General features: G+C 40.8%; 1 protein-coding gene across 3 annotated transcripts in view; it reads left to right on the top strand.

Annotated features, from left to right (window-relative positions):
• Positions 1–20: 20 nt before the first annotated feature.
• Positions 21–13,739, top strand: part of PLA2G4F (phospholipase A2 group IVF) — a 29,006-nt gene continuing 15,287 nt past the window's right edge. For 2 of the 3 annotated variants that reach the window (XM_055715350.1, XM_055715351.1), the window contains exons 1-7: positions 21–1,961; positions 2,491–2,633; positions 6,789–6,861; positions 8,955–9,091; positions 10,412–10,540; positions 11,953–11,993; positions 12,604–12,646. In XM_055715350.1, the coding sequence (XP_055571325.1) occupies positions 1,910–1,961; positions 2,491–2,633; positions 6,789–6,861; positions 8,955–9,091; positions 10,412–10,540; positions 11,953–11,993; positions 12,604–12,646 (618 nt within the window). In that variant the 5' untranslated portion in view covers positions 21–1,909. The remainder of the gene's footprint in view (positions 1,962–2,490; positions 2,634–6,788; positions 6,862–8,954; positions 9,092–10,411; positions 10,541–11,952; positions 11,994–12,603; positions 12,647–13,739) is intronic. The other variant, XM_055715349.1, reaches the window with a different exon arrangement.

Below are 13,739 nucleotides of genomic sequence, written 5' to 3'. Positions count from 1 at the left end.
ACTTCTGCTTTAGTATATGTAACTCAGATGAGACCATGTCATATGAGAGCTGTCATCGCTTCTCACCTTTGGTTTTTAAATCTACAAGTTTTTAGTATGCTTGTGAATGTTCTTAGAATCCTACTACATCACTTTTGTATTCTCTTTGAGTAATTTTTTGAAAGTCTTGTACCATTAAATATGTACTTACTAGAGAACACTAAAATTACTGACAATTTTTTTTTTTTTTTGAGTGGTGGTATGCTATTTTGGGGTGGGAGAAATGTTGAGCTCTGTGTGACTAAGTCAGGAAATATCTAGATTCACAGGTTTGCAGCTGTTTGAATTGTAGGTCATAGACTAGTCTAGCGTTTGAAGTAGAATACAGATCTCCAGTTCTGCCATTCTGTAGAAATGGGAGTAATCAGCACTGAAGAATAGTCTTTTGTTTCCATATTGCACAATTAAGTATATGGCTATTTCTGGAGAAGACCAACCCACCAAAAAAAACAACCAACCAAAACCACCCCCCGCCCCCCTCCAAAACCTCCAAAAAACCACACCACAAATCAAACCTTGCTAGCATCCTTTGGAATCTTGATCTCTTCTAATTATGCACTGCATCTCTGCTCCCATTAGCAGCCCTAAGAGGAGAGCTAAAGGGGTCCCTTGTGATATCTGTGCATATTTTAAATACTGTATAGTAGGTGTCATCTATTCATGCTGACAAAAAAATAACTGAATGAAATGTAGATATAAATCTACCTTTACCACTATGGGGATGCTAATCCAAGCAGAAGTAAAGTTACCAGGTATGAGGCTGTTGCCTCATCTTTTGGTTTTTTCCTTAGTCTGCTGGGAAATGACAAAAGCAAGTAGCTTCTCTTTGGATATTAAGCTGGCTGTGAACAGAGTCTGTAGATAGCTAAAACTGCACGCAAACACTGTTTGCTAATGGAACAAATCTTAAACATATGTTCTAAAGAGCTTTCGATTTTTCTTGAGAGAGAAATTCAAGAGAAATTCTATAAACATGAGATCCTTGTGCTGAGATTTCACTGGAAGAGGAGAGAGAACTTTAGGAGAACGCCGGTAAGCCAGATTTTAAATGCAAGTGGACACTCACAAGATAAAGTACAGGCTTTATTTACTGCCTGTAATAAACTGTTTATAGTAAGTCTGATTTCTCCATGTTAGCTTACTGTGTGAGCCCACCTCAGTTTTACTGTAATTTATAGTCAAGCTTAGATTAGATTAAATATAAATAAATCACACGGTTTTGCAATTTTCAAAGGTAGATAAAACCTAGTATGATAGCCCTTGACTTTCAATGCAGTGGTATGTAGAAATGCAAAGAAACTGCTTTTTCAGTCCAGTGTCTTATCTTTACCATACCATTTAGTACCACATGAGAGCTTTACAGCCGTTGCTGATCATTTTGCAGTGGTGGTGTTTGCTTTTTGCCTGTGCGTTGACTCTTAAGCCTGTAAATTTGCTAACTAGGACTGACTTGTGTTCCAGATGTCAGTGCCTGTGCTTTTATTAATTTTCTTAAATTCTGATCTAGTGACTGACACTAATGACAGGAAATGATTAACGAATGGGATCTTGCTGAGAATGTGTCACATTCTCATGTTTGTGTAGAACTGGTGATACGCTGCATTACTGGCTTTTGTACATTCTCTGCCACTTTCTAATTGTTGAAACACTTAAATTTGTTTTGCTTCATTTCAAGCTCTTTAATAAAAGCTCCAGACAAGCCAACTGTCAGCAGCTGTTAATAAACTAATTGCTTCCAGGTAATCTCCTTTGCTGCTTAAATGTTTTTTAAGGCACATTAGACTCATTAAAAAAATATAAAAATCTGCTCTATCAGTTGTACCATTTTTCAGGAATCTTTGGTGGAAGAATCAGGACTGCTACATGGAAAATGAGAATAAAGGGGGGACCCATGGAGGCTGCTCACAGAGTGAGGAGAGGTGGTGAGTCAGTGTCCTCTGGGGCGTCCTAACGCAGACCGAGCTGCAGTGTCTCTACTCGCCTCCCTGCAGCTTCTCTGAATGGCTGCAGTCAATGGCAAGTCTGGATTTGCTTCAGCCTTGTAAGATGGGTATTTCTGTTTAAAAATATTCTTTTAGGGTATGCTGAAATTTTGAAAGGGTTTAAAATGGCCAAAGTTCTAGATGAGGTTGCTGGAACACTCAAAGTAAATCTGGGCTAGGGGTTTTGAGGTTGTGGCAGAATCACTGAGCGGTGCTTCCTCCTACCTAGGGCTTCCATGTCTGTCCAGTGCTGCTTTGCTGCCCTTATCTTCTTACCAGTACTTGAAAAACCTGCCAGCAAGGTTTTGAACTGGGTTGTTTGTCAAGTGCAGGCCACACCTCTGCTTGCAGCTGGAAGGCAGCCCAGTCCTGCGCAAAGCAAAGCTTCAGACTTCAGACGGAGCCGGTGGCCTGCAGCCTGCCACAGCCAAGGGTCCAGGGACTCTTATTTTCTGCGTTTCCCTGTCAGGTTTTCTGTGGAGACAGCAGGACGTTTTCCCCATGTTCCATGAGGTGCTGCGGGGCCCGCTTCCACCCAGAGTGCTGCCTTTTCTGGCAGCTGTGCTTTTCCAAAGGAAGGAGAGGAAGGAGACGGGGTTTTATCACTGGCGGGTAAGAGGAACGGTAGCACTGTTTTTGAGACAGCGTTCCTTAGCCAATGTGTTCAGTAGTGACTTGCTGTGACTGCATGTGTGGAAAACCAGGCCTGCACTTGTGCAGGAATTGATCAAAAAGTTTGTTGGGGAAGATTTTGGATAACAAAAGTGCTAATGGATGTTCCAGGTTTTTACTAAATTCAGGGTCTGTGTGAGGCAATGCAGAGCAGGTCTCTGGTTCCTTAGGTTTTGGGGAACAGCTAAGCTGATGTCAGGTACTTTTGGTGGGGCAGGGCAGAGTTCAGGAGACTGTGCTTCTCATCAGTAGAGACAAAATACTGCTTATGTGTTTTCTTGCAAAATGTCCTTGATTACCATTCACTTCCTCTCTGCTCTCTACCTTATCCCATGGGGCTTAATGGTCTGAAGTAGACAAAGATTAATGATTACTTCACCCCCTGTTCATAATGCAGTACAACTACATTAAAGTGGTTTCAGTGTGTTTGTCCTTTAACTGGTGTAAGATCATTCCATTGTGTAAGACAGTCTGGCCAGTAACCTTGATTTTGAATTACGCTAAATGTTTGTGAAGGAGCCTTTGCTTAGGAGGTCTGATCTGTTGTCTGATTACCTGTGTGTGTGTGTGTTTCCCAAAATCTGCAACTTAAAATTGAGGTGACTGTTAAATGTCACAAGATGGTATGGCTTGCTGCCTGTATGCCTCTCCACACTTCTGCTTGCTCTGTGATAAAAATTATCTTGATAGGTGGTGGATTTTTTTTTTTAATGTTGTAGTTTAGTACTTGGAAAATCAGGGTAGAAGAGACTAGTGTTAGCCTGTGTGAATTCCGTTAACCCATAAACCACTGGATGTGATGTTTCCCCTTTAGGCGCTCACTATATAAATAAATTTCAACACTACTTAGCAAACTTATGCTGGCTGGGGTGGAGAGAATTTGTATTGACTAGTTAATAGCAACTGAGCAAGAGATGGAACAGAAGATCACCCTTTTGGCTTTCTAGGTGAATTCAGCGTGATCAGATCTTCTTATTTTCCAAAGCTTAGCCTTGGTTTCACATATCTAAAGACAATGGTAAACTGGAAACAAGCCCACTGTTTGCCACTATTGTGATACCAAGCTGGTAACACTACCTGTATTGCCTGACTGATTATAAAACTTGCCTTCCAGAAGATCATGGTTCTTGTGACTGGGTCTGAAGTCTCCTTTTATGACTGTAGGTGTACACTTCTGGGGGTGGAGGGAAAGTTAGGGGTGCCTAGGCCATCTGAGTTTGCTTTTTGGTTTAAAAGCAAACTTCCGGCACTCTGGCCATGAGGAAGGGAATTACAGGCAGCAGTGTTTTCCTTGGGAGCAGGAACAGGGGAGAGAGTGCTTCCTTGGTAAACCAGACACTTCTCTGCCCACCTGATTTGCCTAGTAGCTGTGAACACAAAAGAAAACATGGCTTAGAAGTTACATTTTTATTTGCTATTGATGACATTTTTGTAATGTGATTGGCATGCTTATAGTGAGTCCTCTGCATCCACTGAGAGATGTGGAGTGGATCCCAGCACTTACACCCCCCTGTATAAAGGCAAGTATTCTGGGCCATATGAGAATAAAGAGTGCTGGGTCCTACGGCTGGGGTAATCTGTTTTGCCATCACTTGCTGCTGCATCAGCATCTTCAGCTTACAGGGAAGATACAGACAGTGCTTAGCGGGGCTGAATGTGTGAAAATTCAGTTTTGTACCCTCATTTAAGGCTTTCAAGGTCTTTTTGCTTCAAATGAACTCTCTTGAGCTCTGGAAAAGGGGTGATTCTGAAAAATCCTTAAGCTGCAAAGTAGAAATTGTTTGGTTGCATCAGTCGCATACACTGGTATGCTGTCATGTACACTGGTGTAGGCAAAACTGTCATTATTTGTTGTTCATTTCCCATACAGATTTCTTGCCTGCCTTTTCCCTGACACATTCAAATGGATCATATCTGATACTCTCAAGCTTCATTACTCTGTAAGCTCACCTTGCACCATGCTATGACCTTGCTGTGCCTTGGCTAAAAGATAAATAGAAAAAGCAGATGGGAGGGTTCTGGTATAGCACAGACTTGTAAGCCCAGTGAAAAGTCTGTTATATGCCCTTAAACTATGATCTGGGCGTGGAAAATGTGTCCTCAGCTGTTTGATGGCTGACTGCAAATCGAAGTTCATTAGAGACTTTCAGAAGGACTTTCTTTTGAACATGTAACTATACGTTGACAGATGGTGTGGGTTAAAAGAAGGCTATGCTATCTTCAGGAGGGTGTTCTGTGCTTCCTCTGCTGATAGTGTCTGAATTTCAGGCAATAGCCAGGCTACGTGAGTAAAGATTGCTTTGGCAGTAGTGGGAGTGTGATTACGTAGCTTCATTTCTCAACAACCTGAAGAGTTGCAGCACCTTTAGGAAGCTGGTGAGAATAACATATGCAATCTTAAATTTCTCTCTGTAGTCCATTCTGCAACTTGGTGAGGTAGCAAGGAGGTTAGGTATTGCCTCAGAAACTAGCGTTGGTGGTTGAGCAAAATAGAGGTGATTAGGAAAAGTTTTAAAAGAAAAACTAGCATCTGAAGGGTAGAGTTCATGGTTAAGTTCAATGTGAAGGTATGTCTTGCTCCTAGAAACAGATCAGGGAAAGAGTATGTTCAACATGTTGATGCTGCAAATAAGAACACTTTAAGAGTAATAATAATATAATTGGAATTTATTTGCACAAATTTAATCTGGCACCAGTGTGAGAGATCTTAGACAACGTGTGTAACTTTTATCCTTCACTCGTTCATCAGGGTGGATGGTAGTCACTTAATACAAAGACATTCAATATACGATGTGTGTCTTGGTTTTGTGTTGTTCACCTGGTAAGCTGAGAAGTACCTTGAAGTGATAAGAAGTAAAACACCACAAGTGTGTGACTGCCTAACAAACGTAGTACAGTTCCAGTTATCAGCTAAGGAATATTCAAGAGAAGTTTGACAGTTCAAGGTTCATTGGTTTCCTTGAGATCCTAGTTAGTGATATGTAGGGCCTATGTTTTTATATAATATTTGGCACTCTGCAGCACTTTGTTGTAAGTGAAGATCCTGTTGAATTCAGTTGTAGATGAATGCTTAGCCTATCTGAAATTAAAGTCTGGTCCCAGGTCAGCTATGTAGAAAATTATGAACATGAAATAGTGACCACTTGTGAAAAGCATTTTGAAATGAGATTTAAGAATAGAAAAAGTTCTTAGCCTGCCAGGATTGTGTCATAACTTATGGAAATGAGGCAGAATCCCATTCTTTTCACCGTATACAATTGTTGCTGGGCAGTCTCTGCACTAATTCCTTTCAAGGTATTTTCTCTTGTCTTCTTCTGCCCTCCCCCTGCCAGTTCTTGATCTTCTAGGATTCAGTCAGGCTTTTTTTTCCCCCTCTTCACATCCAGACATCTAAATACTAATATTACTTTCCAAAAATAGTGTCCCAGAAGCTTTCAAGAGCAAGAATTACATTTTGATCTGTGCTTGTGAATTGGCACATGCATGTTTAGAGTGCTGACACTAGTAACTAGTCCAGAATGAAAAGGAATTTAAGGTTTGTCTTTTCTTGCTCAGACTGCCATGAAGTATGTGTTCCTACAAGAAAGTGGTTTGGTGGTTGTTTTTTTCCCCCCTCATTGTAAACAGCATATGCTTCTTACGTCTTTAGACCATGCTGTTAAGATTCTTGTCATGTCTGGTATTACTCAAGCATGCATATGCCCTTGGCAAGTAGTCTTAAATTATCCAAGTCATGATTAAAATTATTTGAGCAGCTTTAGTATCTGTTTATCCTCCAGCAGGAATGAACTAATGAAGGAATTAAAAACTGATCTATAATTAGAGGAAGCCCTAAATAAGGAGCTTATTTTCTGAAGTCTGTGAGGAGTTACCCTAAGACATCACTCATTGCCCTGCTGAAAGGGAATTTAGTTTCCTTCTAGACTCCTTTAGTCTTCTTGCAGGGCACTGAGAGTGCTGCATATGTTCCCAGACTGACTCAATAGTTTATTTTGGGTTGGCTGGTCTGATCCATTTCTCTGGACTGATACTAGTGTGGTTATAGAACGGGCACTGCAATTGAGACAGGTGCTGAGCTTGTTCCTCTCTTTTCAGTGGGAGAAGCACCCTTACTACAACCTAACAGTAAAAGTCCTCCAAGCCAGAAACATCAAGGGTACAGATCTGCGTAAGTATTTAGTCAAGTTTATATGAAAACAGATAGTTTGTTTGGTGCTTATCTGTAACACAGGTGACGTTGTTATGGGAACTTCTTACTGACACATAGTGTATTGTCTTTGGTCTGAATAAAGGCTTCTCTTGTAAAGCTTGATCTGAGGCCAAGCTGCAAATTAACCCTTCTACTATGCAGAATTAGATTGGGTAAGTCCTGGTAATGTTTTGCTTCCCTGCTTCTTTACATCTTCTGTTGTGGCCCGTTTTGTGTTCCTTGATCTGGATTCAGCGCTCTGGCCATGGCAAATTTCACGCTTGCTTCTGCTGAGCAGTCGTCTTACACCTGGAAGCAGCAATCTTCAGTTCTAGATTCCAGATGTTTCTCAGTTGTAGCAGTGCTTTCTTTCACATGCCTGCTATTTTGTTTGTCATTGAAACTTTTCAAGGAGGTAGGTGGTTGTCTGATTCCAGGACAAGCTGCTTTTTACCTGTTCCTGTTTTTGATAGCATGGTATATATTCCCTTCCTGTTACGCATCTGTGTTGAGTAAAGCTCTCAGGGCTGTTTGGGTCATTTGGATCTTTAAAAGTAATTTGAGATTCAATTACTTCAGATATAATGTAGTAAGGTAGTCTGCCTGCTTTAAGTTTATATCTGACATCCAACATTGAACTGCTGGAATGCTAAATGACTGTCCAGGGAATGAAAAACCCTTCTGAAAGGCTGAGGGCTAGAGTCACACTGTGAAGAGAGGTTCATTTTATGGCCTTTCTGCGCAATTGGTGTGATGAATGGTCCCCATGCTTATGTTGTTAAAGGGGCCTTAACTGGAAGAAGGAAGGAATCTGAGGCAATTGGTTATTTTCAGAGAAAAGAAACGGAAAGCTTACCTCCTGGCCACACTAGATGTGGGTATAGCAGTGGTGGATATTGTCTACTTCAACTTCAGTAAGGCTTTTGACACTGTCCCCCATAAGATTCTTACAGAGAAGCTGATGAAATATGGGCTGGATAAGCAGACGGGGTTGGATTGAAAACTGGCCGAGTGGCAGAGCTCAGAAGGTGATGATCAGTGGTACAAAGTCTAGTTAGAAGCTAGTAACTAGTGGTGTAACCTAGGGGTCAGTTCTGGGCCCCATCTTTTTCAATGTCTTCATTAATGATCTGGGTGATGGGGCTAAGTATATCCTCAGTCAGTTTGCTGATGTTAAAAAAACTGGGAGTAGTGACTGGTACACCAAAGGGTCACAATGCTATCCAGAGGGACCTCAACAGGCTGAAAAAGTAGGCTGACAGGAACCTCATGCAGGTGAACAAAAAGAAGTGGAAGTCCTGCACCCTGTGCAGCAGTGTACGCTGCGGGCTGATGAGCTGGAAAACAGCTTTGCAGAAACAGACCTGGGGGTCTTGGTGAACAGCAAGCAGGCCATAAGCTAGCAGTGTGCTCTTGCTGCAAGGAAGGCTCACAGTGTCCTGGGCTGCATTAGGAGAAGTGTTGGCAATGACAAGCAAAGTGATCCTTCCCTTCTACTCAGCAGCAGTGAGGCTGCGTCTGGAGTGCTGCGTCTAGTTCTGGGCTTTCCTCTAAGAGATACTTGGGCTACTGGAGAGAGTCTATTGAAGAGCCACTAAGACTGTAAACAGACCGGAGCATCTCTCATATAAGGAAAGGCTGAGTTCTGGGACTGCTTAGTCTGCAGAGCAGAAGGCTCAGGGGGACCGTATTAATGTGGACAAGTATCTGAAAGGAGGGTGTCAAGGACATGGAGCCACACTCTTTCAGTGATGCCCAGTAACAGAACAAGAGGCAATGGGCCTGATATCAGGAGTAGTCTTTTTTGAAAAGTTGACATTCTTCATTTTGAATAATAGTCTCTTTTATGAAGGGCTTTATGGTTTGAATGAATCAGAAAAAATAAATAGAAGTGCCTAATGTTCACTTTGATGCTGTTTAAAAATGTGTATTTCATTAAAGGCTTTTGCTTTACAAGTCCAGCCTTGGTTTTGCAAGTTTCTATGATGCAATGAGATCTAGAAAATGAGCTCATGGGAAAGAGTATGTTTGATTAACATTATTCTGATATCTGTCTCTACACTGTGCTCTAGTGTCCAAGGCAGACTGCTATGTGGAGCTAAAGCTGCCCACTGCGTCTCCCAAAGTGTTCCGAACTCAGGTTGTTGACAACTCTGATAACCCAGAATGGAATGAAACTTTCAAGTATCGAATCCATAGTGCTGTTAAGGTAAGGAATGCGCTTTGTGGAGCTGATTGAGCTGTGTGCATTTGTGTACTGACTTAACTTTTGATCATTCATTATTACCCTCAAAACCAGTGGTGCTTGTAAGGTATCAGTTGTTTTCAGTGGTACAAAAAGCTGTACCATGCATGTCCAGTGATAACCACAGCAATTTGTAACTGCACTTATGCAAGTTGCAGCTAGAATTTTCCATAAATATCCTTGTGATGCAATTCAGGAAAGGGGAGTTATGGCGGTACAAGGAAGTTCCTTGGTAAAGCAAGTTTCTATTTGAAGGTTGCTTTTTACTTTGACAGAGTAGCTGTTACCTTCTTGTAGTTCTACTTGCCTTACACAGCCAAGTGGCTGAGTGAAGGTAATGGGAACTAAATTTCAAGTCACATTGCCACTTAGTTCATTCAGTCATGTCTTGCCATCAATTCCTATGATCAAGAAAAGCAAAATTCAAACTCCTAGAGACAGTACATCTGTCTGAGCAGGACCAATAGAGTATTGAACAAAGTCTTCAGATTGTCAGCGTTCATTCTCAAAGTAGACGCTAATGGTAGATGGAAGGAAACTGTACTTTAAAAGGTTAGATTTACTATGACACTATTGCTTTCAATAGCATCCTAGCCTTTGGAATATGGTGCTTATTAACAAGAAACAAACTCCCTCACTGGAGTACCTTTCCATAATGGTTGGTGACAAAGGCAGAATAGTAATTGACCTAAATCATAAGGAAATTGTAAATTAAGCTTTAGAGTGTGTGACCTTTTTCTTCCCTTGCATGGGGGACAGCCGCCCCTGCATGAGGCCTTAGTCTGGTTACTGCTGCGAGACTGTGCCAGCACAATTCTAACTTGAGTTTTGTCTCCTTGAAGAGACAAGTTGTTGCAAGGCCACTTTTTAGGTGCCATACATACTGACTATGTCTATTTCAATTAGTTTCTGCTGGATTTACCTGCTCTGAGACTGCTGAGCAGGAAGTGATAGTTCCCTATAACATCCTGGACTAAATCGTGCTGAAAGAGTGGAAATTGCTATTGCTTCTTCAGGCAAATCTGTACCTGAAGGTGGTGGAGAATACTGGCACATGCACTCATCTGGGACCTCTCTTTATTTGGGAAGCTCAGAAAATCTTAGCTAAAAACTGTTATCTAGGAGCTTTTTGCTTAACTATGCTGTAAGCCCTGCTGGAAATAGTGAATTCTCTTCAGGAGTGGGAAGGGTATTGATTAATGCTTAAAGTTTCCATTGTATACAGCTACCCAGGTTTATGGAAGTGTTTCTGTCTTATCTGAGGCTGTTTCTGTTTGGTTTTAGAACATTCTGGAATTGACACTCTATGATAAGGATGTCCTCGTCAGCGATGAGCTCACATCTGTTGTCTTTGATGTAGGGGGCATGAAGCTGGGTCAGCCCCTGCTGCGTACTTTCAGGTTGAACCCTGAGGTTAGTCTTTGGCTTCTTCCCAGGTCAACTGTGAATAGCGGCAGCTCATCATTACAGAAATCTGGCAGTACATGCTGGTTGACTTTTCTGTTGTAGAAGCCAGAAGGGGAAAATGTGTCAGCAGGTAATGACAGCATATATGGTTTTACTGTCAGATGTTTCTAAAATCCCTAGTGATTTTTTTTTTGTGTTATGTGTTCCACAGCTTTTGAGATGCCCACCTAAATAAAACTTGGAATGACTGCTGTCTTTCAGAAGATGTTAAAACACCTTTAAAGGGTATTGATTTTTCAGAAGACTAGAGTGGCATAAAGTGGGCTCAAAATTAAAAGCATTTACAGGCAGCAGTCATTGTGGGGTCTGCAGACAGTCTTTAGTTGATCATCATCAGCTTGCAGTGAAGGAGTTTATTGCTGTAAAAGTTAGCTCTATATTTAATAAGTCAAAAGCCTAAGGAAATCTTACGTCCCTGAGATATGTTCAGTTACATTTAGCCTCTGCTTCAGGTGGGTGACATTGGTGCATATCAGCTGCTCTCAGTCCCCATGGACCTGTTTATGGACTTGCAATAAGACAGCTTGTTTTATGTACGTAAAGCCACATCACCACTCTGATCTTTTTTGTAACTGCCTCAAAACACATTGGTACAGTAGATCTGGATTAAAGGGAAGCTTGAGCTTGTTTCTTGAGAAATTGGACTTTAGTGCTGTTGGTGCAGTCAGAAGCAAGCTAATTGGTATGAAGTTAGCAGGAAGGTTTTGGTCAGTGTTACAAGCACTCTAAATGATTTGTAATCATAGAAAGAGGGTTAGAAACTCCCTTTTTTTCCACTAGCCATCCTGTTTGCTAAATGCTTAAGTCATCTTGATCAGTAATTACGGAACTAGAAACTTCAGTAAATAGAATTACCTAGATTGGCTTCTACTTGGTTATTTTAAAAACTGCATTAGGTCTGCTATCGAGCATTTACTGTATTGCTATGGTAGGGGAAAAGATGGCTGGATCAAAGTGTACAATACAAAGACAGCAATGAGTGAAGAGAGCAACCTACTGAAATAATAAATGGGAGGAAGCACAAAACCTCATGTAGAACCTGTTTGCGGAGGCGGCACTGCAGTGATACTTGAGCCAGAAGAGTGTGTTTTTTCTCATTAGCAGAGTAGTGGATCTGAGACCCAGCTCTCACTTGTGTGTACTTGTGTCTTGTCATATAAGATATGTCCAGGGGGAGAGGAATCTTTAAAAGAGTAACAACAAAAAGCATGAGTTTTCGACCTTCCAAAAAACTGGAGCTTCTGTAAAAGCAACAAAAGTAGTTACTATAATTTGTAACAGGAAGAAAGCTTAATCTCTTGGAAAAAGCCTTATATTCAAGATCAAGGGTCACCTGTGTCCAACTTTTATTTTTAAAGGCTAATGAAGAGCTGGATGTAGAGTTTTACTTGGAGAAATGGTGAGTCTTACCTGAAAAGCTGAAAGAACTTGTGCTCCACCAATACGTTTTCTTAGTTGCTTTTTCTGGGCAGGGACAGTCTTGTCCATAAAAAGGCTAATGCTTAACAGTTCTCGGTGATGTTTGAGTTGATTCAGCAATGGCAGATCACAAATATCCTTAAAACACCAGTCACCAAAACTTTTGGGATACTAAAAAAAAATAATAAAATTTGCTGGACTTTGTGGGAATGGCAGTGCTGCAAAAGAAATGAACATTTTGTAGATGAATTACTTAGGAGTGGAAAGCTTTCACAATTAACCTTGCAATATAAAGAAATAAAGGCTTTATCTATCTGACAGTCAATCTAAGCCCAGCTTTTCTCTAGGTTGTCAAAATAACTGAGATGGGGAGACCTTATAGCACATGCTTATAGTTGCACACAATTTTTTTCTTCAGTATTTCCCCCCACATTGTTCCATGAAGAATATACTTGTGTCAATCTAGTTTGCATAGATCTCTCACACTGAGGACTTTCTCCCCCAGTGTTTATCCAGGCAGATAGTTTGTAAAGTAGGATGAAGTAAATTAGTAACAAAACTAATTTGCATTAAATCTCTTCCTTTCACAGCTCAGATGCCCCTACAGAGGTTTTGACTAATGGAGTCCTTGTGGTGAGTACATGGAAGCCAATTACATACATGTTGGCATTCACTCCTGAAGGTAGGTAATAGCAAGAAGACAAGAATTGTTGAGAATGGCTTCCTGGCTTCCAAATAGCTCCTATTCTCTCCAGCATCTGCCTCTCTTTTAATTCTGGTTTAAAAAGCTTCCTCAATTTTTAAAACTTGATACCAACTCACAGAAAGGGTTGGTTTTGGTAGTTTGGTTTTTTTGGTTGTTTTTTTGTTGATTTTTTTTCCAGTGGGGTTGTTTTAAAAGATGTAAACAAAAAATGTCTTTAGAAGGCTAGTGAATCTTGCACATTTTACTGAGTTTCTAGAGTAGATGCTGGCCAGGTATAGTCTGCCACTTTAACACCTATTATTTGTAAGCTTTTAACAGTACCATTAATAAGTAAGTGATGCTTCCCACTCTCCAGACTCTACCCTCACAGAATAGACACATCCATTAGGATGAAAAGTCCTAATCAGAGAAAATCAGTGCATTATATCTTAAAAATACAGGTGTTTTCACCTCTTTTGTCCCCTCAAAGGAAAGGGACCAAAGTTTTTTAATAAGGAAAAGAGGATGGGAAGGAGTTCATCATTGTTGAAATGTAGAGTTTTAACATTTTTTCAGGAAAAGTCGGTGGCATTTTACAGCACAGTTCTGCAAACTATTTCACAGGAGAGAGACTTTTGTGTTCCCATTTCCCTTAGCAAATAGTCTTACATTCAAGCAGTGGAGGAGTTTCTTATCCTTTAGGGCAATTATGGCCAATTAAGTATTTTATCTGCTGCCCTGGAAGGGAAGCTGATGGTTGAACGGTGTGAGAGACTAAACTTCATGAGCATGTGGACAATCCAGGACAGAAAGTCATGGCAGAATTTATCAAGTGTTTGCTTGGATCTGCACAGGCTCAGAATAGGTACTCACACATACATTAAACCAAGGTAAACGGAAAAACCCCTGGCATTGAGAACTTGTAACTATGAAGTACTGGTTGCAAACAAAAAAACCTCCAGTAACTGGAATAGGAAGGGTAGTTTTGATTTTGAAATGTTTCAGCAGGATGGGATATTTGCTCAACTTGCCCTTTATTTG

Source organism: Falco cherrug, chromosome 7 (genome assembly GCF_023634085.1).
Source record: "Falco cherrug isolate bFalChe1 chromosome 7, bFalChe1.pri, whole genome shotgun sequence".
In the NCBI taxonomy this organism is placed as follows: domain Eukaryota; kingdom Metazoa; phylum Chordata; class Aves; order Falconiformes; family Falconidae; genus Falco; species Falco cherrug.
Note: the sequence above shows the minus strand (reverse complement) of the source record. Positions and strands in the feature narration are given on the sequence as shown.